The 25,014-nt window shown below is 37.9% G+C and overlaps 4 protein-coding genes across 6 annotated transcripts in view; 2 read left to right on the top strand and 2 right to left on the bottom strand.

Annotated features, from left to right (window-relative positions):
• LOC145448068 (valine--tRNA ligase-like) overlaps nucleotides 1–15,251 on the bottom strand; it is a 39,574-nt gene extending 24,323 nt beyond the window's left edge. For 2 of the 3 annotated variants that reach the window (XM_080326394.1, XM_080326393.1), the window contains exons 1-19: nucleotides 15,063–15,251; nucleotides 13,415–13,499; nucleotides 12,421–12,628; nucleotides 12,164–12,325; nucleotides 10,707–10,823; nucleotides 9,925–10,124; nucleotides 9,525–9,609; nucleotides 8,957–9,057; nucleotides 8,017–8,209; nucleotides 7,859–7,948; nucleotides 6,615–6,794; nucleotides 5,728–5,910; nucleotides 5,573–5,666; nucleotides 4,879–4,998; nucleotides 4,678–4,824; nucleotides 3,905–4,027; nucleotides 3,695–3,850; nucleotides 1,985–2,197; nucleotides 359–489 (exon numbers count right to left, since the gene is read on the bottom strand). In XM_080326394.1, coding sequence (XP_080182520.1) covers nucleotides 359–489; nucleotides 1,985–2,197; nucleotides 3,695–3,850; nucleotides 3,905–4,027; nucleotides 4,678–4,824; nucleotides 4,879–4,998; nucleotides 5,573–5,666; nucleotides 5,728–5,910; nucleotides 6,615–6,794; nucleotides 7,859–7,948; nucleotides 8,017–8,209; nucleotides 8,957–9,057; nucleotides 9,525–9,609; nucleotides 9,925–10,124; nucleotides 10,707–10,823; nucleotides 12,164–12,325; nucleotides 12,421–12,628; nucleotides 13,415–13,499; nucleotides 15,063–15,251 — 2,777 coding nt within the window. The remainder of the gene's footprint in view (nucleotides 1–358; nucleotides 490–1,984; nucleotides 2,198–3,694; nucleotides 3,851–3,904; nucleotides 4,028–4,677; nucleotides 4,825–4,878; nucleotides 4,999–5,572; nucleotides 5,667–5,727; nucleotides 5,911–6,614; nucleotides 6,795–7,858; nucleotides 7,949–8,016; nucleotides 8,210–8,956; nucleotides 9,058–9,524; nucleotides 9,610–9,924; nucleotides 10,125–10,706; nucleotides 10,824–12,163; nucleotides 12,326–12,420; nucleotides 12,629–13,414; nucleotides 13,500–15,062) is intronic. The other variant, XM_080326395.1, reaches the window with a different exon arrangement.
• Nucleotides 1,618–25,014, top strand: part of LOC145448067 (laminin subunit gamma-1-like) — a 142,912-nt gene continuing 119,515 nt past the window's right edge. The window contains exon 1 of the mRNA XM_080326392.1: nucleotides 1,618–1,643. The gene's annotated coding sequence lies outside the window, so the exon portion shown is untranslated. The remainder of the gene's footprint in view (nucleotides 1,644–25,014) is intronic.
• Nucleotides 15,223–17,621, bottom strand: LOC145448080 (glycerophosphodiester phosphodiesterase domain-containing protein 5-like). The gene has a single exon (XM_080326408.1). It carries the CDS (start codon nucleotides 17,410–17,412, stop codon nucleotides 16,432–16,434), a length of 981 nt encoding a protein of 326 aa, XP_080182534.1. The 5' UTR covers nucleotides 17,413–17,621; the 3' UTR covers nucleotides 15,223–16,431.
• LOC145448814 (E3 ubiquitin-protein ligase AMFR-like) lies at nucleotides 17,545–24,982 on the top strand. Its single transcript, XM_080327262.1, has 4 exons — nucleotides 17,545–17,571; nucleotides 22,435–22,632; nucleotides 22,894–23,060; nucleotides 24,781–24,982. Exons 1-4 carry the CDS (start codon nucleotides 17,545–17,547, stop codon nucleotides 24,980–24,982), a joined length of 594 nt encoding a protein of 197 aa, XP_080183388.1.

Genomic DNA, 25,014 nt, shown 5'->3' with positions numbered 1-25,014 from the left:
AAAATAATTCAATTTACGTTTGCGTTTGGTTCAAGGTTGAGGTTGCATTATGAGTTAGCCCTAGTGATTTCAATAGAACTTGCCAATGAGTTAAAGACGCCTATATTTTTGTCATTTAAACAGTTAAAACAGATCTTTTCAATGTGTCAATCTCTTGACACTCCCTGCGAATATTCGTTAAAACTTGAAAATATTCTAAAACACTATTAAATAATTCCCCTCATGTGACACTTCATTCCATAAACTAAATCAACTATTGTGTCTCAGAATATGCATTCACATTATGTATTTTGATGTTCACAATACTTCAGCTATCTATTCATTATCTGAACTAAAAACAAATCATGGAACTACTTACACACAGGATACGGTCACTTCAGGTAGTTGCGCGGAAGGGACTCGATATGTCTGTCTGATTTTCCTAATTATTTGTATCACATTCCTCACAGTGTTCATGCCGGATTCCAGTTTCAAATTACGCCTGTCCAACTGCGAAATGATAGGATCAGTAGGGATATTTCAAAGCACGCGGTGCCCAGTGGGCCATATGTTTGACACCCCTGTTTTGGAGTCTATTACTCTTTGTAGCATTTTCATTATGGGTCTGTCACAGAAAACGTGTGTTGTTAGACTTGCATAGTCTTCTGAGGTGGACGCTAACACAGTACTTTTTCAGATAACTTCAATAGGCTTTGCATTCCTACACCACTTAGCCATGTGGTCATATTCTAGATTAATTCTAATCAAAGAGATTTCCACCCAAAACAAGCTATTTCCAACAATTTGAATTTTGACACGTGAAAAGTAAATTTTGGCACAAGTTTGCATCACTTACATGGGTGAAATTGTCATCAGAACCATGTTTTGGGGCGACTTAATATAACTTCAAATGTTATATCTATTTGTAGTGTCTTTTGTCATTTTGCATTAGTTGCGAAGATACATCTAGCAATTTAGAAAGTAGCCACCACAATTTAATTGCTAAAATTATTTACTCTTTGAAAATGCCTACTCGAGTACTTTTCAGATATTTATTTTCTAATTACAATTGGAGTAGTTTAGACATGTCTTCGAAATTGCTATTTCTGTGTATAATTGAGTAGAAATTTACGCCGTTATTTCTCCATCTACTGGAGTAGCAACGATGACTACTTTGTTAGTATATCCAGAAGTGACACAAACATTGTTAGTTTCCCAGGCTTTTAGGGTGATTAGTGCACGCTAAACGCTGCTATGAACCTCCGGTCGACATTCCCATCGACAGACCTGCTCGAGAAGTGTATATATGTAATAAATTGTGGGGTTTGGGGGGCCTATATAGATAGGTCTAACTAGGTAGGAACATTTCATTGCCAACGGAGAAGGTTTTGCCTGCTGGAAGGGGCCTTAATTGGAAACCGGTTGTGCATAATGCATGGGCAATAACTATTGATATTTCCAATTGACTCGTAACAACATTAGGTTGTATGGATGTAATTATGAAGTTGGGGGCCTATGATATGCAGTAATAAGCATGCAACCCGGTTGGAACATACCTTATGCTGAAGCCTGTATATTGTAGATATAATTGTGTATTAATTGTTGAGTAATTGTGCTGTAATTAGGACGTAAACGTGCCAATTGGAGTATTTGGTTGTATTAAGGTTGATTGGCTTGATTGGATACTAATTAGTTACTAATTAGTAATAAATTCTGGTTGAAAGCTGTATGAGTTACGCCTGAAAGGTAGCTACATACGACGGAAGAATTGGACACTGTTTTGTCACTACTTGTCGTATACTGGCATCTCTGCCTGACAATTTACAAGTGATAGTGCATACTACAAAGGAACTGGACACTATATTATCACAAATTGTTGCACACTGGCACCTCTGCCTGACAATTTATAAGTGATACTAAAGATATAGGTGACCCGTATAGAGGGCATTAAGTCTTCACAATCTATACGCTGTCATAGCTATATATTCAGGTGTAAACCCTGTACCTGTTCTGCGACAGGATAGCTGGCGACCATCACACTTTTTGCGTCGCCGCAGTTATTCGGCAATCTCTGCCACAATTCTTCGGAGATGTACGGCATGAATGGAGACAATAAACGAATGAAAGTTTCAAAAACGGCTTCGAAATTCTGTTGCACTGCGTGCCGCTGACGGACATCGATATCATCTATCGAGTTGAAAATCGGTTTACATGATTCCTGAAATATAAAAGATTTGTTGCGTTCGCTGCTGGTTCCAATCTGAGGTGGCCAGTAACGAAGAACTTCCAGGTTTTAAGTACTCCAGTATGTCAAACTACTTATCTATTATCTAATTCTAAGATTCTGCAAGTAATCTTTCACCAGGTGATGCATATTCAGCGCGAAAATATGGTCAAGGTGTGTCACTTAGAATGCTTCATAATCATGTAAAGAGGCTCAGGCACACTGGCTAACATCTCAAACATCTTTTCGGGCCCAAAACTTTCTCACTACTTCACAAAATATGGGAGAAGGTCAGGATAAACAACAACAGGGTTACCATATTTTGAGATCCCAAAAAGAGGACACTTTTAAAGAGGCACTGCGCTCTAAAAATGATGTGGTCTCAAATTGAAGGTAAAAACGAACAAACATTATTGGCCGCAGCCATTTCCTTCAGAACGCCACCGTAATGGAGCTGCAATTTATTGAAATTTCTACAAGACCAGCTGCCGCGGCAGCTTAACCCGTTACATGGCACGATATCTTCACCGTCGCACTTGCTCGACGCGATTAGGCAGTCACGCAGAGAATGAATTTTAGATATTTGCCAGCCGATGTTATGAAGGAAATGTGTCTTAAGTTTCGTTCTCTGCGTGACTGCCTTATCGCGTCGAGCAAGTGTGATGATGAAGACATTGTGCCATGTAACGGGTTAAGCAGCCGCGGCAGCTGGTCTTGTAGAAATTTCAATAAATTGCAGCTCCATTACGGTGCGTTGTGAAGGAAATGGCTGCGGCCAAAAATTATTGTTCATTTTTACCTTCAATTTGAGACCACATCATTTTTAGAGCGCAGTGCCCCTTCAACACGTCACAAAATATATAATAGCTGATGAGAAAACATGCAATCGCCCGACTCTCAAAGCTGTAAAGGAGGACTAATTGCCAAAAAGGAGGAGATTTCGGCTTTCTCGGAGAATGTTTCCAATTTCTTGAAAAAGGAAAGCAAATCTCCTGAAGTAACTATAGTCAATATTGATGTAACAAATGTTGCAACAAATTACTTTTTCCCTCTTGTTTTGTTTTATGACAATTCTTCCACTTCTACTCGACAGTTTTTTAGATTAAACAGCTGACTTTTTGGACTAGGGATTTTGTAGTAGTAAGTTGTTTTGGAATATGTTTTCATCACGTTTACAAGTAAAATTGCCATACTGACTGGGTGAAGTAGCACTTGTATTGCAACAATAGAATATATTTTCGAAAATTGTAGTGACTTGCATAGTACTTTTCGAATCAAATCCTCATTTTCTACATCAATTGGAAGCAATGTCACTTATCTTGAGAATCATTACTTCTGAATCAGAATAAATGGCGTTACTGCTATTTCTACACAATGATGAGTAACATCTCACACAATTCCTATGCTGCAAGTAGCATAGCAACTCCACAAACCCATATTTTGATTCAGTCATGAGTCATGACAAGACTGCGATACCAATAGAAGACTTACCAAATAGAAATCCGCGAAATCGTGAATGAAAAATCGATAAAGGGTCATGGCGGCGATAGAAAAGTTGAATTCATCCAAAGATGCATTGACTGTCGTCACAGTGTCTGAAAGTCTACTCAAAATCCATTTGTCGACAGATCTCAGATGTTCTTCTTCCTAAATGTGTCATAAAATTCTTAAGAATATATCTTATATAAAAAGCTAACTTACCCGAACTATGTGAGCATCTTGCTTCGGTACGTGTCTCTCCAGGAATTTGAACACGTTCCATATCTTGTTGGAAAAGAAGCGATACTGCATAACTCCTTTCATATCAAGCGAAATATCTTTTCCCTGTTTAGGACGCAATTATACAATGTCTCATTCAAATAAATAGAGTTTGTCCGTAAAAAAGCATGGCCTATTTTGCTTTATTGAGTAGACAAGTAGATTGTCCCTGTTTACACAATTTACTTAAACGGATTTAATCACTTTGGCTCAAATAGAACGGTTTTCGGAGACTAATTACTCAATCTTTACATTTGTTTCATAGATAGATTTCACATAGTAGCGCTGAGTCGCAATCAATGTCTGATTAATCTAGAAAATAGGTCAAGCAATCAAAAATCAAAACCATGTGCATTTATAGCAGAGCGAGAGGCAGTCTAATTGATTACTTGAAAGAAATTGAAGCATTTTCTTATTAACCAGCTTTTGTGGAAGGTGACCCTTATTTATCATGTCCCTGACCACGCGCCTATGTAAGCAAATTATAAGGATGCAATGCAGATTGAACATTGTGGTTGAATCTAAATTATCACTTAAATATTACTGCTCAGTGTGCACGCCTACCTTGGATTGATTAATTTGAGTAACAGACATTGACATGCTGTTGAGACACCGTCTCATTCGTATATATGACTGTCTTATTATGTTATGACATTTTGAAACTATACACTCTTGCTGGCAATAGACACTGACATTTACAGTAGAAAAATATATACCGTGTTTTTGTTGAAACATAAGTAGAAACGTAACGCATCGGTTCCGCATTCAGGAATACCGTTCGGCAAAGTTTTCATCCTGTCTTTTAAAGCAAACTTTTCTTCTTTTTCAGGTAAGTTGCTTTGCCGAATAATTTCGTCGAGTTCCTGCACAAACGTTGAGTTGTGTACAAAAGTCAAATCTCAGATACGAACACTTACATCTGGCGGGCATCCGTGTGTGACTTGCAAAGGATCGATGACGTTCCCCAACGATTTGCTCATTTTTCTACCTTGAGAGTCGCGGACCATTGTGTGCATGTAAACTTTTTTGAACGGTACCTGTAATCAGACGTGGTCAGAACGAAGTATTTTAGTTATTGTAGTAGGCCTATTCAGGTAAGTTTTGCATGCTTTTACTAAGCTACTTACTCAAGTGGTTATGTTTTTAGAACTTCAACTTCTACTTGGGTTTTTTGCACACAAAAATGCTTACGTTTTACACTAATAAGTAAAAAGTAGTTTTAGGATGTTCCTATCACTTTTACAAGTGAAATTGTCATAATAGTCGAGGAAAATAGACCCTGCATCCCAATAACTGAATACATTTTTGATAATTGCACCTTCCTGCACTGTCATTATTAGTCATTTTGTGCTGGTTGCCAAGATGCACCTTGCAATTTCGTAAGTAGCGATCAACTGCAAAAAGTAGACTTCAGCCAAAGCTACGTTTTTAAATTGATTATCCGAGTAGATTCATTTCTACTTCCATTTAAAGCAGTGTTGATACGTATTGGAAATCAGTGCTTGTACTACTGTTAATGTATTAATGTAGTATTAAAGACGCCATTTTTCTGCTTCTACCAACGGCAATGACTACTTAGAAAACCACTCGAGTCATTCATTGTTATCTCACCTGATTTGTCAACGCAATTCCAATCATCACCATTCTTGCAACCCAGAAAAACAACAAATCGTGTCCAGTTTCCATAACCGAGAGTGGATAAAACCTACGTGAAGCTCGGAAGTTCAATCAAATAGCTCAAAGTATCTACAAGTGTTAGGACAAACCTTTTCAAACTATCCGAGGTATCTGGCCAGCCAAAACTAGCAAAAGGAAACAGGGCAGACGAGAACCAAGTGTCCAGCACATCCTCATCTTGGGCAACGGATAACGTGTCGGTGTTTGAAAAATGCTGCCGTGCTTTGTGCAAAACCTCTTCTTCATTATGAGCTGAGATCCATTGAGATTTTCTGAAATATAAATTTACTCAGGATTAGATAACTTCGGAGATCAATTAAAAGAAATGGATTTGGGATGGGCATAAGGGATGTACAGAACAGGCATTCTGTATTATGACTCAAGATGAATCCAGCAATTTTTTTTTTACGAGGGTTGGATTGGAACTGACACTTGGAATATCCTGAATAAGAAATATGATATTTTGTGTGTAATAATATCTTGATTGGGTTAACGTTCTGATTTAAAAAATGAATAAAATAGAGATTGTGGAATACCATGACTTGTGCCTCTAATGGCAGGGAAGAGTTTGAAATACAGCAAATAACAAGTTTTGAATTAGGATCATCGTTGCATTGATATTCCGTTTTATATAAGCAGAATTAAATGAAGCTCCTGCATAAACACGATCTGTCCTGCAGCAATGTCAGGGAAGTATTTCTGTCTCAGTATTTAAAGAAAAATATTACATTCGGGTTATACAAACATGTCACTTTAATATCATAATTTTTCTGACCAAGCAATAGCAATCACTCTATTTCCAGCCTGTCCAGTGTCCATATATGATCTAGTACGAATTTACAGCTGAAAATATGTTTCCTTGAAAAAGTACATTCACTGATTTCGAATCATCAATTGACAATATCAATTTACATTGCTTTACAACTGTTTCAGCTCAGAATTCGTAGTGTAAAATACAATTATCGGTTATCCGTACCCGACTTGGTTTGTTACTGTGTACGCTGGGATTCTATGGCCCCACCACAGTTGTCTTGAAATGCACCAGTCTCCACTTTCGGTAAGCCAGTTGTTCCAAGCGGCTGCATGGAAGTCCGGAACAAGCTGTACCTCTCCGTGTTTAACAGCATCAATCGCCTTATCGGCCAGCTCCCTGATCCTACACGACATAGAAAGACAGGGAAATAGTAACATAATATGGATATGATATAGTTGGAATTTCTTGGGATTGCTACCGAGAAACAATATGTCACAAAGTCACATCATATCAAAATAAGAGGGTACCTGACAGATGTGGTAAGTAAAGAAATATGTTTACTTGCACTCGGGTGGTTGTGATTTTATTCTACTTCTACTGACCACTTTTCGTTTTTTAGGCAAAACTAGGCCTGGAATACAAATTTTAAATTACCTGGCTATCGTTACTTCCACTTACTCTTAAGCAGAAATTCACGGTACGGAATCCATACTTCTAGAGTACCAACGATGACTAATTTGACCGCCTCTGCGAATAACAGACGAAAAAGCTCAATGATGAGAGCCCTGATCTTGCAACCTGCAGGCTCAAATTAAGTAAGTAACAGGCTGTGGCAGCATAAAACAAGCAAAACCCATTCCAATCCAGGTCGCAAGTCATGAAGGGTATCCCGCGTAAAACTTCAGTGAAAATGTAATAGAATTTCTTCTGATTGAATGTTGAAGTAATCCTGCCATGCACCAATTACTAAAATAGGACTAAACTAGAAAGTAAGATCGCTCACAATCCTGATAAATTTTAGTTTCAACAGTAATTATATCCTTGAACATTTCATTCATGGGAGTAGTGACTTAATCATCATTGATAGCTTCAGGCATGCGATTCATAGCATCTATGTATCTCAGACTGCGTTTAGTTCTGATGTTTGAGACCGGTGGATTGCAACGTGCAATTGTGCATCCTTGATAATGGTGGGGTGGAATTAATAATTGCTCAAGTTAGATGTCCAGACATTGGCAACACTATGTTGATCCTTAATTCAGAGACCACATGCGGGCAATATTTCAAGAACCGTACCAAACCTAGTACTTGCGGTATTCTACGAAAAGTGCATGGTTCATTCAAGCAAATGAGGAGCAGTGACAAAAATTTCAAATTTTATCCCATTCAGCCATAGTAACAGAAATTGTTCACAGAAAAATAACCATTAAATCTCCTTTATTTATCTGCACATAAGTAGCCAGTACCTCAGAAACCATTGTGTTTTGATTCTTGGTTCCACCACATCGCCCGATCTGCTGCATACTGGAAGAGTCATTTCATGTTGTTCTTTTCCTCTACAGAAATTTAAATCTAAATTATCGGGATAACACCCATGTGTGTCACTGAGACGAGTGAGACTCACCTGTAAAGACCCATGTTTTGTAATGATTCGATGATTGACTTTCGGGCTTCGAATCTCGGCATGCCCTCGAATGCCGGATTGCCGCATTCGAAAATATTGCCTTGGTCATCAAGTATATTTTTTATGGGGATTTCATTGCGATATCCAACCTCGAAGTCATTAAAATCATGAGCCGGTGTTATTTTCACAGCCCCTAAAATGAATAGCACAGGACACATCTCAAATAGTACAGAGTAAGTAACACCTAACAAGCCAGACAGCATTGAGCATGGAAATTCATACTAATTACTCATCACACAGTGACATTCGTCTGATTTAGAATCCCATAAATATTTTGACAAGCCATGAACATGGATGCTCTCTCAGCTAACATGCTTGAACACATAGTATCATGACAGCAGGATAGAAAAACAGAGGTGAGTGTTGCCGAGACAATCATATTCATAGTTTTCGCAGAAGTTGCAAGATAGTACTCAGTAAGAGATTGATTCACTGGATTATGGAAACGGAATAGCGTTTTTCAATCAATAAAATCACCATTGACCAAGCATTAACCCCAAATTAACTATTACTTGGGCTCAAATATGAGTATGTCAGTCACGAATGTTAGCGAACCTGCAGGTACATAATCTCCACAAAATACTACGAAAAAGTATATTGAACGAGTGTAATCATATATGGACGGCGGAGGCATCCATCAGTAATAAGAGATAGTTTAGATGTGGCACATTCTTCAACATATACAACAAACAACAAAGCTTCACAGGGTTATAAGTAGGGGTACAATAGACATGAATTCCCAGGTGTCACCTAAATGAGTTACAATGATAATCATCACAGTAAAATGATAAGGACCCGATTTCAAATAGGTTCCACTTCAATGGTCAAAATTACCGAGGGGGAGCTGCATGGAATTTGGTATCATAAATTGTGCACTCACCCGTCCCAAGACTGGGATTGGCGTAACTGTCACCGATAATTGGTAACGTCAATCCTTCAATTAAAGGATGACATACCCTTGAACCGATGAGATCGCGATACCTAAAAATTGCGAACTTGAGTTTATTTCACGATACAGTTTCACGGATGTGCACCAACCTACATGAAAAAGAAAATGAAATTGCATAGGGGGTCTTCAATCATGTAGAACAGAGCCTTGTTTGGTGATTACTCCGAACCGAGATCGCTAGTACTCGCACTACATGCTCTGGTTGTCGTATTGTATTGAAATTTTGTCTTTTGACTTCAAAAAACTATTGAAGTATGGTAAAAATAGAAATGGAAGTAGTAAAAATACATAACTTCAAGTCAATAGTACGACTTGGGTTGCGTGAAGTAAGAACAAGTAAGGTTACATCAGTCTCATGAATAAAATGGTTCCGAAATAGCATCAGTGGCAAAATGAGCCATTCTGTATTCATATTTCTACTGCAAAATCAGTAACAGAGCAGTGGAAACATAAAGCACCACATGCTCTCAGAGATATCATGGAAATCTGTGATACATACCGGGGATCTTCTGGATGTACAGCGATAGCAGTATCTCCAAGCATCGTTTCAATTCTAGTGGTGCTCACAGTGATGGACTCTATACCTTCAGAATAACATTCAGAATACATATTAGTTTGCGTACGACGCATTACCATATCATGTGTGCTATATTTCGAATTTTTATGTTGCCATTATGTTGACCTGCGGAGAATATTTCTCATTCGTCCAAAGAGAATATCTAAGTTTTTGTAGAGATGTGAACTATCGTATAGCTTATTAAACCATAATTCACGAGAATCAATTCAACATATAAAAATAGAGAATGATTTTAATTCAAGGGTTTGAAAGACTCAAACTAAATTCAACACCTTCCCTCAAGTACCAAAATGACACATTAATAATGATCCATGTGTCTCACCTTGGATTGCCGTCTGTAACGGATAATCGAAAGAATGCATGACTCCAAATTCTATTTTTCTCTTGTACCCGGGAACCGCTAAATATGTCGGTTGACTCACGACCTTGTTGTCTATCTCTATGTCGGATATCGTTGATTGCAATTGACACGACCAGTTGACGAGACTTTCTTTTCGGTAGATAGTCCCATTTTCATGCAGTCTGTCAAAATAAGTGCTTTGATCAAGTAGAAGTAGATGTAATGTCATAAATCTCCATTGAAATACAAGTAGCAATTTCCAAGAAAGCAGAAAATGTTAAGGTCAGAAAACTACTCAGCACCGGTACTCTAGCAGTTTCAAAAAACAGATTGGTCAAGAGCTCACATACCGTACTTTTAGCAGTTGATCAGAAGTGGCTACTTTCAAGATTTCAAGATGTATCTTCGTGACTAACAAAAAATGACTGATGGCACTACACATAGGTACAATCCTCAAAAATGCATTCAGTTGCCATGATACAGCTCTATTTCACACAATTCTTATGGAAATTTCATTCACAAAATTTATGCAGTTTTTACACAAAACTGACTGTTTTTGAAATTCCAAATTCTAAAAACAAGTCTGGAAAACTCTTCAAGTAAAAGGGTGAATCGATCTAAAAACATAACCATCCAAGTAAGTAGTGCATGCAGATAAAGACTAATTGCGTATTCAAAAAAGAAAAACCAATTCGTTACTGATCCGCTCTGCAAATTAGTTCTAAGAAGATATATCGCCCTTGATAAATCTAATTGCTGCAAACCTAATAAAGGCTTCCTGGACGGCTCGGGAAAACCCATCGTCGAGCGTGAAGTTTCTCCTGCTCCAATCAAGAGATGCTCCGAGCATACGCAACTGGTCGTATATCTCGTCTTCTTTCCTGAACAAAAACGATTGTTTTTTTAATCCAGCACCATCCTGTGTTTTATTTCTATCACACTAAATTTCATTTGGAATTCTCAACGGGGAAACTAAAAGGAGGTGGCAAGGTCGGATTAACTGGAAACACTAATAGTACGGTAGTTACTTCGCTCCTAATTTTCAATATAAACATAAATTTTCCTCAATACAGGTATCTCCATCGAAATGTAAGTAATATAATATACAGTGATGGATCAACTTTTTGGATTCCAAACAGACAATAGTCTGGATTGAGCAACAAAACTGGATTTGGACTTCCATATCTCCTGAAATCCAAACGAGAAACAAAGATTTTATTCTCAAATTTTGCTTATTTATCATTTAACTGGTAACTGTACTGACGTCACATCATATTTTTATTCCAATGCCATGACAAGGATGAATTGATTGATTATTCTGACCCAGAATGGGTAATGGGTATTTAGTAGTAGTACTACATTATGTTTGCATGCTAGGTTCAAAGTTAACGGCAGTGTTGTGGACTGTGGAGAGACCAGGGTTGTAACCAAGTCACAAGCTTCCGAGTCACAAGTCAATCTCACTTTTCCAGTTTTGACTCAAATCAAGTCATTTTCAATTCACCACCGAGTCAAATCCGAGTCCAAGTCAGTGAGTAAGCCAGTGGTTCTCAAACTTTTTATACACTTAATGATTGTGAAAAATTTTGCACCCCCCCTCATCGTCATTTCACAAAATACAACCAGAATGCTAGCAATCCCAACGGATAGTTTGATGGCATGAAAGGGCATTCATAATATAGTAATTTTCCTCATTATAACAGTTTCTGGCATCCTATTTTCCATGTATCAGGACTCATAGACGAAATGCCAATAATGTGGTGACTTAACTATTCTTCGAAGTTACAATGAAATGTCTGTCTCGAGTCATATGACTTAGTTCAAGTCATGCACAATGACTCGAGTACAAGTCGAGTCAATACAAAAAATTGACTCGACTCGAGTCATTTTACGGATTTGAAAAAATGACCCGAGTCAAGTCGAGTCACCATTACAACCCTGGGAGAGACGCACTATGCTTAGAGTCTGGTTTACCAATGTTTAATTCAAGCTTAACCTGTCAACAAAGGTGGTTACTGTCAGTAACGCTACTTAGTAGGTTTTGCCTACTTGTACTACTTACTCGCTACTCAGGAGGTTATGATTTTAGTGCACTTCTAATTCAACTCAAATTATTTCAGGCAAAACTAGGCCTAGAATATTTCCTTTTTTGCTTACTTGGAAATCGCTACTTCTACTATCTATTTCTGAGATCAGTATCAATTTTTGAAAGCCAACATACTTGTCCTTCCATTTCCAGACTTCATCTAAGAACCTATCGCGTCCCAACTCATGTCGAGAAGTGCCTTGTGATTTTAATAATCGTTCCACGACTGCTTGTGTTGCTATACCAGCGTGATCGCAACCCGGCACCCACACGACTTCGTCTCCTCTCATTCTTCGCCTAAAAAATGGATATTACCATGAGTTAAATAATGCACACAAAATAAAACAGCAGACAAAATGCGACTGGATTCACGGAACTAAGTTTACACTCACCAACGACACAGCACATCTTCCAAAGCTGCTGTTAAGGCGTGCCCTAAATGTAACTTTCCTGTTACGTTCGGAGGCGGGATTACCATGCTGAATGTGTTGCCGGATTTCCGTCTTGCGGGCTTGAAAAACCCTTCATTTTCCCACCACGCATACCAGAATGCCTCTGTATATTTGGAACTGTATGTCTGCGGCAAGGGGCATTTTGTATCTGTGATAAAAGAAATAGGTATCCGTTGAAACGTGCTAGTTGCGAGTTTGGTCACTGTTTAGTAGGCCTATAAAGAACTTGTACTCAAACTCGGTGCACAGGTTAACTCTGATTGCGATAAGTTACTTATTCCCAAGCCACATAGGAACATATCCAGGGAATATTAAAAGCAAGAACTAAATATGTAGTGAAGTTGAATGCAAAAAATGTGACCCCGAATATCTCACACAAAAACATGCAGCTAGTATTACCAAAAAGACAGGAAACAAGGCAGACAAGTTGTCAAATTGTAGACATGATCATTGCCTATAACATGCATGATATCGTGACCTAGGTCAGAAGGATATAAGGCGAAGTTGTCGCACTGATTTTCACTTATCTGTGTATGTTGAACTACATTGTGGTTACATAATAAATGATAGCAGAGCTACAAACATCCCTCTTCCGCACGAGACATGACATGAAAGACAGCTTCTTGGAAGTAGTCATTTCTTATATGGATATACGAATCCTGTGACAAGTAGATTAGCAAACAATACCGATCCTAAGTGCCCATTAGAACTCCAGGAATATGGAACAGGTCACCATGACAGATGCAGAGTGATGCAGTGTGATCAAACGCAACACTATTCTCCATAGTCACTATAGTATGTAGGGCAGCATCGCCCTAGGCCGCACAGTATTGGGGCAAGACACATCGCTACATTCCGCAATGGGGTGCACATTGCATATGGTGCTCTGCAAAATGTTTAGTGGCCTATGACATGTTCTGCAGCACCAAATCACCTTTCTTTTCACCAAGTTTCGTTGTGCTTTTGTATTCGTCGTTTGATAGAGTTGGTGCCGCATAACTTTTCACAGCTGGTTCACTCTGTCATGGAGGAATAGGAGTTTAGAATTCTGGGTAATGTTAATTACATGAACATTGCATCCGGATTCCTAGCATATTTTTATCGACTTTATAATCATCTTTTTTCCATGTAGGCAACGGTTTACCACAGTGCATCACAGAGTCACAATATAGTTTGGCTTTAGGTCGGCATTGGGATGGATTTTGCTTGCCTGTGGTTTGGAGAGTGATAATGCAATTTGAACCCTGGCCTGCAGATTGTGAGACTAGTGCTATAAGCGCCCAGTTATGTCAGCCCATCTGCAGTCCAGTTTTCAAGTGCTAGGATACCGCAACGAATAAAATTATTTGTACCGTACTTGATCTAATTGAGCCTATTATGTCCTTAAATTGAAACGAATTACCAACCAGTATAACCAATCACTGATATTTAACAAGTCAAAGTGCTAGCATCAAATTTGCAAGCAGTGCTGTTTAAAGGTGATCTGAATTACGTGAGTAGAAGTGAAGATTTAAAAGTAAACTCGGTGAGAAGCTCATCCTTTCAACTCATCCACTTAAGCTTGATGCTGACAGATCAAAGGCCATTAATTCTGCCATCGGCAAACTTCTATTAGCTAATCCGATTTGTGCGAATAATTGTCAAGACAACAGATTTCGCGTCGTTAGGAGGGGCCGTTCACACTTCCCTTTGTGTGCCTTGGAGTCGACTTTTATCAAAATACACCAACCCAAACTCTGTCAACGAAAGGAGTTCGTGTACCACCTGAAAATAGTACATTGAACACTCTCTCGTATGAAATTTCATGCTGGTGACGTCATATTTTGTGATACGATTGTTGATACACAATCTTCTTTCCAATTCTCTACTAGTTGCAGACGATTACCCCTGACGAGTGTCAGCCGAAAGTATTCGGGTTTATTTCAATATGAATGTACTATTCAATTGTATATAAAAGTAGACTATAATGGAACTTTGCAATGGAACGTGCCAATTCTAACCAATTCAATATGCCTAGTAAGGCCTACCTAGTATTACCTACTCTCATTACTACGCCAGTGACCCATCACAATATCAGACACAAGAAAATGTTCGAATTTAATAAATCATGGATTTGTAGGAAGGCATCTTGATATCAATGATTTGCATATAGGTGCACTATTAGAGATCTCTAAATATTTTATTTATAATATCATTAGGAATTCCTTGTTATTGCGAAAAGAAAGAAATTTGCCAAGTATACAGTGGAGATATTTTATTCTTAGATTAGGTGTGGTAATTAACTCAGGAGTAGGGAACCTACAGCCTATCTGCTTTATTAATTTCAGTTCTGCTACAGACTAGCAAGATCAGTTTAAAACCAAATGTTGGATGATGCACACAAAGGAAAAGATGAATCAGTCTTCCCCGTTAGAGTTCTTTCAGCTCATTAATTATGATATCACCCATATATGATTTCAGTTCATTTCTGTAGAGTATAGAGTATTGATATTTGACGTAATTAAAAATTAGGGTCCAAGATGCAAAAAATTCCATCAAGATTTTGCTGTAAATAAATATAAAAGCTGAAGCTCACGGCACACCTCCAACTTTTCAAGTTGCCTAATTTCCTTTTCTCTTCTTCGTTTGTCGCGAGCTGCCTTTTTCTCTAAAACCGAGCTTGAAAATCTTCTTAATGTATTGCAATTACCGCACGAGACATCTTTCGAAATCAAAATGCGCCCTAACATGCTATTGACAATCCTAGAATGGAAAAACAACAATATTTTCATTTCAATTTATTCACCACTGTAAATGATTTTAACATGGACAATGGCTGGAAAATAATGCAAAATCAGATGCATAATATGTCATGTAACGTACTGATAATGAAAAATTAGAAAGGCTGTACTCAAAAGATATATAAACGTATCATTATATCAAATCATTAGCAAAGTTATGTGCATAGATTCTGAGTATTAGTATCAACTTGTACAAATGTTATTAATATCTTGTGGTATGAGATTGAAAAGTAACTTTTTTATGCCGATATAAATATATATGATGTACAATGTAAATATGCGAGGAAAAACAAAATGGCAAAAGAAGGCCACGACTAATTAATCATAAGAGGAATAAAAACTTCTATGGTACCAATGACACAGAAATTACATAATTGATATGATTTTCAGCTAAGCCGAAAACATTGAAATAATTCAAGGAAAATTTAATTTTCAAGCAAATTTCTTTGAAATTGGTATTTTTGATTACCAATTGTAATCAATTCAACTCGAGATCAAGACCGCTATTATCAATACCGGATAATTCCGTTGAGGAGTAACTACTGCAAAACCGGAAGAGATGATCAAGATAATCACAATTGGATTGATAGTATTGCAGAAGGAAAATGACAACATATATAATCATGAATATTACATCAACGCAAACCCACATCGCAATATACCCTCCCGGCGTCAAAGTCCATATCGGCGCTGATATTTTTGTTAACATATCGCAGCTATTAGTCGTAACATAGCTCGTGCCTTGGCACCATGCGTACGAAAATAACCATGGCGTTTCTATCCTGTACTGAATAACCGATATATTGTTTTGGATATAGTTGTATATGCTTTCTGGTGTAGTCTCGTAGTACCCAACGTTGGCAATGCTGATATTATTGTACCTGAAGAATTCGATCGGCGCGGCAGGGCTGACCATTTTCAAATCTGGAGCCTGGATGCGAATTTTAGGACGGTTATCGCCTGGTAGCCATAGTATTTGACTTTCAGACAATCCAGCTTCGAGTAAAGCTTGCAATGCAACTTCGGTGTAATTATCACGATAAGGGTGGCCATCAATAGGAGCATATAAGTCAAATATAATGCTCTGGTTTTTTCTACGTTCCTGTAGAATTTTTGCAATTTGGTTAAGAGACGGTATTTTTTGTTGTTTTATTTTCGTTTTGTAGTCATTTTAAAAGCTACGAACGTTCCGATACGGGTCTTGCTCCAAAAACCAAGAACCAGCATCAAGTTTTTGGAGTTCTTCCCAAGTAAATAACTCAGGGTACTGATCGGCGAATTCTGGAAATACGTCTTCGACATTCGAGGTTCGTTTCAAGTTATTAGTGTCATGGAACAAAAATGGCACGCCGTCGTAAGATATAGACACATCTGTTTCAACATCAAAATCTCCACATACTTTTACAGCTTCGTCAAAACACAGTATCGTATTTTCCGGTGCATATTTGGTTGTACCGAGCCTGTGGGCAATTATAACCGGCTTTGGCATATCATCAACTCCATCACCAATACATGGAGAATGAAAAAATAAAGGCAAGAAGCATATAAACAAAAACAAAGCAGATATGCAAAACACAGCAATAATCCAAACTTTTTTGTTATCGATTCTCATAATTTCATAAAATATAAGCCATGAAGATAATGTTATCACACACAGAAGACAAATATGAAACCATTGGCCTAACATAATCAATCCGATAACAGATGCATACATTTCCTCATTCCACAGTTTCGAAATCAAAATATAAGCAACAATGCACATAGTGAGAATCAACAATATAGTGATCTTGTGGCACAAATGCATATATCTCGACCTTTTACTTCCAATAAGTGTTATCCCGGCAGCCACCAACAGCATCAAGTAGAACATAATGATAACAAAGATGGAAAGAATGAGTATCCCCCATCCAAACCATATTCCTATAGAGTCGTAGATAAACCAGTTGAAATCATTATAATCGTTGCTGAATACACTCCAGCAGAATAACCAGGTCGTTGTAAACACGAGTATGAGGAGCAGGGTCCACCACCAAAGTTTTTCCGCGATTGTGGTAACCCCTGCGGGCTCGCCGGAGTTTTCAACATCCTTCCATCTGCATCGGTATATCCCAAAAGCCATAGAATGGCGGTATTTTCGCCATCGGTTGCCCATTGCGATTGTGATTGGTAGCTCAATGCCTATACCTGCACCACCAAGTCGTGGTTCATCACGATACCAATCAACTCAGTTTGTCACCGATCAAACAGTCAGTTTTGCAGCCTGCCGACGAAACCCTTGTTTATCATGACGGTGACGAAACCCGCTGCTAAGGTGAGACAGGGCTCTGCAACATTTGCACGCCAATGCCCAAATCGGTCTGCATCGATCGGTCATTGACCTTTACGAATCGCGTGACCATAGAAAACTGAATGAGATATGAGATGCACGATTGGTCATGGTCATTAGTTGGAGTTCATTCAGTCAGTCAGTCTTTCAGTGTTGGGATCAAGTCACTACCTTTGAGTCACGAGTCATTTCGAGTCATTGCACATTTTGACTCGAGTCAAGTCAAGTCAATCGATTTTCGAAGGTGACTCGAGTCAAGTCAAGTCACTCGAATTTTGGAGGTGACTCGAGTCAAGTCGAGTCAAATCAAGTTAAGTCACGAGTCAAGTCACAATCCAAGTCAAATTGCCTTTTCGAAGTATGAGGCATGATTACTACATTACATTTTGCTAGCTGTCTGAGATACAGATTGAGTGGTTATTGATTCTAGGCCTATGAACGAATATAGAGTTGAATATAAACGCAAGAAGGCGCTTTATTGCTCACATATACGTTGAAATGCCTAACTACGTACGTAATAGCATGACCTCGGATTATAGTTAGGCCTACCAGCCAAAATAGAGAATAGAGAAGCGAATTGATAAGACGCAATACATTACCCATTTACAAATTGCAATTAAATAGTATATTCATATTGAAATGAACCCGAATATTTTCGGCTGACACTCGTCAGGGGTAATCGTCAGCAACTAGCAGAGAATTGGAAAGAGCACCGCATATCAACAATCGTCTCTAAATACATCATTTGTTCATTTTTGTTGCAGATTCCGGAAAAACAAACGCGATGTTTCAGCATTTGCATCACGTCAACAGTGGATATCCTGATATATTATACTGGGCACATTCCATTGAAATCTTGGCATAGATGGCCACGATCTGAATATTTGGATCTCGTGCCTCCTCACCGAGATGATTTTTTGACATGGAATCATCTATCGCTCTATCGGAAAATCTGCAAGACAATGATACTGAATATTATTTCCTAACTGATAAATGGCATGAAATGCTTCAGGAGGCCCATTCGTGATGTACCGTTAAGCCATGGTGGTAATTTCTTCACTGCGGTCATGAAACTATTTCTCAGTGAACAAAATATCAGCTGAAAATACAACAACTGGGTCTACCGAATGCTTCTTAAATTGATAATGATATGTACCAAACTTCCAAATTCGTACAGAAGTGAATTATTATTACGTACGAGGAAGAATCACAGCGCAAGACAACAATCATTTAAAGGTGCAATTGGACGCTGAGCTTTCGTGAGAAAATTGTCTATAAACCAATGATGATGAAAAAAAGTTGCAAACATGCGTGCGCCATCACATCATATGCGTATTTTTGTGTCATCACGAAGCACAAGCTCTTAACGCCCAAAACGTCAAAAGACTGCGAAAATGAGAAGATATCAAGGGTTTTAAACGACTCGGACTAATATTTCAATCAATCACCCATCTTGACCTATAATAACATGTAAAACGAGGTAGGCTATGTACATTTTACACGGAATTAAAAAGTAACAGATGATGACACAAAAACGACAGGCCATGAAAAGGAAGTACCGTCCGTGTGTCGGTAGGTGAAATAGATATGCCAGTGCCAGATCGTGGTCCGGTAATCTCGAGTGCAGACGACAGTATTCGAAATAGCTCATCTGTCCCGTTCAACTCTGTCCAAATTTAATGGTTACCATCTTTGCCTAATATATACAGTTTGAATTATTTTGAAACGCTACGAACATAACATACGCTAGGGCACCGGCTACCTCACCTCGGCCTACCCAACACATTCCTTACCACATTCCTTGTACAGTTTCTAGATTTCATTTCAGAGCATATAATTTCATATCATTTATATATTATATATGCAATGGAATATTTTTATATTTGGTCGGCCTCAACAGTTACTTACGCTATTCTACCGTAACGTAGCTACATTGTAAATTTATGATTCTACAATCAGAGACATTGGTAAACAAAAACCGATGACGATATTGCGTCGCTTCACTAGGTTCCAGTTTTTATTGTGGGCTTGGGTTGTGCGGTGTACGCTGCGTTCTTGTTGTTTTTGATGATAATTACGGTTACAGTTCGTTTCGTTAGGAAGTGTTGGTGTGTCTAAGAGAACAGCTATAACTGAAAGACGTATTTTAATGGGACTCGTGTTTTAAACTTATATTTTCGCTTGTCTATCATGTAAGGAAGGCCTTTCGGCTACACCCACCATGTATACGCGTCCAATCTGTCCATGATATGAGAGGCTAGGGACGTTATATATTTTTGTCCTTGGTAGTTTTGCGGCATGTGCACAGACTCGTGGTAATGTCATTATTGTTCACAGGTGACAGGACAAGAGATACGGTGTAGGGGCTATATAAGTTATGTACGGTACGGTACTGAATATCCTTTGAACGCTATTAGCCTCGTTCTCATAAACTGATCTAGAGCTAAAAAGATTACAGCCATGATGAATTCAGAGTTCCGAGGAGTCTCAATTTCACATTTCCTCGTCGCATTTGACAGCAAATTTATCTCAACTCTTCTGGGAATTACAGAACAATGCCTACCTTAGTATTGAGAAGAATACCTATATCTCTCCCGAGCATACAGCTCTACACATTCGCAAGTATCATACTTGTGGGATTTGTTGTGATGTGGGCAAGCAACGAGTACGACCGAACTTTAATTAGTGAACCAGTGTCAGAAAAACCGCCTGACACCCAATTAATTAATGATGTAGTTCGTGAAAAACCTGCGAAGGAAAATAATACCGAAGAACCTGTGAATATAACATCGTACGCTCAAGGTATGGTCTATTAGATTTCATATTATTTACATGTTTGCCATGCTAATTGATAATATAATTTCTGATTAACATTGATGAAAAATGTATATATATAAGTCAATTTATCAAAACATGGTAGAAGATGTAATCACGGAATCTTTAATGTGTCTTGAAGTAGGCCTACAATACTGTGCAATTTTTCAACATTTTGATACTATCGTTATTACGATGATATTCATGATAAATGAATGGTGAATTCTTTATTCATGACCGTTACTCCAGGTAGTCTACCACTATATATTTACTTTGTTATAAATACAGAGTTTGATCCGGCTCTACCAGAGTTTTATCAATGTAGCGGCCTACGATTGCATTTTATGTCAAATTGATACCTGGGTTCTTTTATAAAACAGGCAAGGACGACTATTAGGCTACTATAGAATAATATCTATTACCTACATGATATCAGGATCAGTAACAACGGCGTTGGTTTGATTTTGAATTTGTCCAATGGCCGTGTCTGTTTACAATATAACTGCTGTTAATCAATAGTAGCCCTGACTACCAAGTTCACGAATATGACTTAATTTGCCTACAACATACTGACCAGTGTAACATTTTACGTAAGCCTACAAAGCTTTTTCAACAGAATGATTTGAGTCACTAAATGGCATATAATTTGAAAACTGTAGTTTTCCAGTCAAATCATTTCAACGTTTAAGCGCACCCGGCACCAGTATGTTACATCATGTAATTCTTGTCCTTTTAATAACATTACTTGTTGACTAATTATGAAATTAAATGTCATGTCAATGACAATGACACTCGATTGCTTTCCAGAACTTTGCCTGTCATAAAATCTTTAAATTTCGTTTTGTACATTGATTAGAAAACCTCACATTTTACTGTCAATATTTTGGATTACGTCTGTGCTGAATTTATAATTGTAGTCTTCATTTATATTGATGGAAATGCTCTTCAGACCTCTATATCATGATATTATCTCAGGGCATTACTCTATAATTTAAATGTTAATAATCCTATAATGGTTTATATTTATGCAAAATGATTATCCTGAGTGGTTTTCAATCTGGGTTCATAATATATAACGGCAGACCAGATGACGTCCTGAATTTGGATGGAATATTCTCGACAGTATTGCTCACATTATACCAAAGTCACAGAACTAGGACACTGCAAAGATTACTGATTACATTCACAACTAAATGCTAGCACACATAAGGTACCAGAGTATCCTGGTCAGGTGCGACAGTGTACCGAAGAACTTGATGCTATGTCTGGTTCAAGCGTAAATTCATTTTTGTCACCTACCCCTATTTCACTAATAAGATGACTTCTCTGGATGGAGATCAACCTGCCTTAAAAACGAGTGAATACAGTTTGGTTTTCACAAAAGGATTTATTTTTAGGAGTACTGACAATTATGTTGGAGGAGCCACTTTGTCTTGGGGTTCTGATCAACGCAGCCTACTGCGTTCTCGCTATCTATGCCAAAATCGTTTTGAAGATTGTATTTGGTGACTTGAGAATGGTGGAGAGACAACATTTAAAGGTGATTGGAGCTCATTACCTTCATTTCTATGTAGTGCTTTTTGTGGAAATGCATGCCACATTTTTACTACTAGCAATTCCTTGTCTAATATAGCCTACTTTTTAAGAGTAGCCGAGTATGTCGCAGCACCCTTGAGCGTTCAAATCACTTTTGTAGTAATTTGAACTAGAATTGAAAATGCACTACTAAACTATGATCACATCACCACCAATGTTGAGGAATTCTTCATAAGCATATGTAGGCTACTGCCCTACTGGTATCAGCTGAGCAAAATTGCAGTGGACTAATTTTTTTTCTAATCTTCAAGTAGCATACATTGTAATCGCAAACTGTTTGAGTTTCCGTCATGAAACTTCATCTTTGATTGCAAATCGATGTGTTATCCGCAAGTCCTTTCTCGTGCTTTGCTGTGTGACTATTGATCTCATATTTCCGTTAGTAATTGATACTCAAGACATCGAAACGGGTAATGCTGGAACCCATCTTTGTTTCAGGATAAGTTTTGGAACTTTGTCTTCTACAAATTCATCTTCGTTTTCGGCGTCATGAACGTATTGACGTTGAACGAAGTGCTTTTGTGGGTGGGATGGTACACAGCTATCGCCGCGTTGCTGCTACTTATCAAGCTGTCAAAGGACAGATTCGAATTTCTATCCTTTTCGCCGAATACACCGACGCGATTTCATTGGAAGGTTTGTACTCTCTTTATTGAATACTTTGATTGACTTCTGTACAGGTCTCTGAATTAAATATCATCCGTCTGTTACAGTTCATGACACTACCACATGATTTGGAATATAATCAGTAAATAGACGAGTTATCAGCATTTGTGTGTGCCAATCAAACATGCCTTAACTTTTATTATAATTCAGGTTACGGGAACTTGAGATTTTAAAACTTTTCCTCGCTGAATATACTTTGGTTCGACAGCTGACAAGCTTATGGTTTTTCAGGTTGTAGGCCTTCTTGTTATGGTCGTAATATCCGGACTGTGTTTGTCGTGGACCTGTATATCGAGGGCACAGCCATTCTATCCCATATCGCAGGAGTTTCACAGTTTGATATTCATGCTGTCGGAATGTGCAATCATTATCGTGAAAGCTCTGCATGTACTTATGAGGTGAGACTTGTTGCTTTGCTGTTGGGACGTTGCTGCTATCAGAGCGCAACAATAGGATGATGAGAATTTTTTTCTAAAATGCGAGAAAAATCATGCAACAGATTTTCTTTTGCCGTTATCTGTAGTTTGATTGTGTTTTAATGTGGATATTACAGGCTTGAGCATTTAATCGCAGACTGATATGTCTACATGATCTGATATATTTGTGAATAACTGAGCTACCTACAGCAATGAATATTATCAGATGTAATTGCTTTGATTTGTTGAAGGTCGTACAACTACTATGTAAATTTTATCTTTGATTTCAAAGCGCTTTTGATTAACATGTAGCAAAATATAATAATATTCATGTTACAGCAGCAGCCAGACAGCTAACATGTGAATATGCTTCTAGCATTTGCTAGGCACATTTCAGTCATAATATATTATTGGATGCAGAATTATGACGTGAACATGACATTCGTGGATCGGAATGGGGAAATTTAATGTTGCAAAAAATTTTAGCTGTCATATTTTCTTGCATTTATTAGATGTGTCAACTGTTAGCCAGCATCTTGCTGCGGGTAGTATTCACGAGTGTTCAGTGTCTTTCCAAGCGAACTCTTCTGTATGTTTGCGTTTGGCAAATACTTGAGTCGACAACCTTTGCTCCATTAGAATACATTGCGTAGTGCATGCAATATATTACAAGACATTCCACTTCATAAAGCTTTGCTTTACTTTTCATTGGTGTAGGTCAAAGAGACAATCAAAATTCCTCGGTTATGTCATGTGTTATGTTATGTCATGCTTAATTGTATTAATATAATTTAAGCAATGGACTGATTGCTGTTTGTGGCATATGGGACGAAATTGGCATAACATGGCTGGAGTATAAATGCAAAACTGTCCTGACGCAACTATAAAATTTCAATGTCATTTTGTCCTTTCGATACCGTACAGAAATATCATATCTCTATTTCTCTAATATAATTTGTATGAAGGATACGATTTACCAACCACTAAGTGAATCCAGGATTAACGCGGGCTAAATGAGGCCGAACTCGTGTTTTTGTTATAAACCTCTTTCCTATATTTCCATTGATTTGTAAAATCAATTATCTGAGTAAATCAGCAGCACTTATATTCTCTAGCATCTGACACGTAACAGTCTTCCACTCTCAATTTTGACGCTAGTTATTTTGTCAGATTAAGATTACCAATACATCCCTCCTTCATTGTTTGGAATAGTGATACGCTTTCATTTCATTTTTCTGGAGCGATTGTAGGCGTAGCCTACTCTAACAAGCAGTTAATAGCTCACCATTTCCTATTCCGAGTATTGTCCAGAGATCCGACATTCACAAGCTTTATACTGCGGTATTGGAATGCCTGCTTCAACACTATAAATGCTGGAGTTTCATACCATTATACATAAACTATGTAATTAATTATAATAAAATCACCATGTGTTAGATTGTTAGCCTGATATTTTCTTGTGAGTAATATTTGGGTGTCAGAATTCATTCCATCTATCGCACATATAAATGCCATTCTTAGTAATTGATTATAACCACGGTTATAGATATTGATGATAGTTTGAGCTCAAGCTTTATAGTATATAAATATTGGGATGCTCCTTTTTGTTATGGTGGCAATCCTATTGAAAATTCGCATGCATATTGAAACGCCTACATCTGAACCAAATGCAATGCATGACACAGTTATTTCCTTTTCAAAGGTACGGAATTCATTTGTACGACATCCAACGTGAAGAGCTGTGGGAACGTAAAGCAACAATCGTTTACCACACTGATCTACTGATGGATCTGCTTTCGCTGAGCATCAACTTTGTGCATCATCTTCACATGCTATTTTCGGGAAATATATGGCTCTCAATGGCCAGCTTGGTTATATGCATGCAGGTAATAACTCGATTTTAACAAGGTACGTTGTCCAGTTTGACTTCCTGTAT

Source organism: Botryllus schlosseri, chromosome 10 (genome assembly GCF_051294905.1).
Source record: "Botryllus schlosseri isolate E-star chromosome 10, Bs_hap1, whole genome shotgun sequence".
NCBI lineage: Eukaryota > Metazoa > Chordata > Ascidiacea > Stolidobranchia > Styelidae > Botryllus > Botryllus schlosseri.
Note: the sequence above shows the minus strand (reverse complement) of the source record. Positions and strands in the feature narration are given on the sequence as shown.

Excerpts from the sequence above, each read along its gene's own strand:
- LOC145448080 (XM_080326408.1), bottom strand. The coding sequence starts at position 17,412 with ATGGGCAACCGATGGCGAAAATACCGCCATTCTATGGCTTTTGGGATA.
- LOC145448814 (XM_080327262.1), top strand. The coding sequence starts at position 17,545 with ATGACGGTGACGAAACCCGCTGCTAAG. Across the intron at positions 22,633-22,893 it reads CGACGCGATTTCATTGGAAG|GTTGTAGGCCTTCTTGTTAT; the intron begins GTTTGTACTCTC and ends ATGGTTTTTCAG. Across the intron at positions 23,061-24,780 it reads GCTCTGCATGTACTTATGAG|GTACGGAATTCATTTGTACG; the intron begins GTGAGACTTGTT and ends TCCTTTTCAAAG.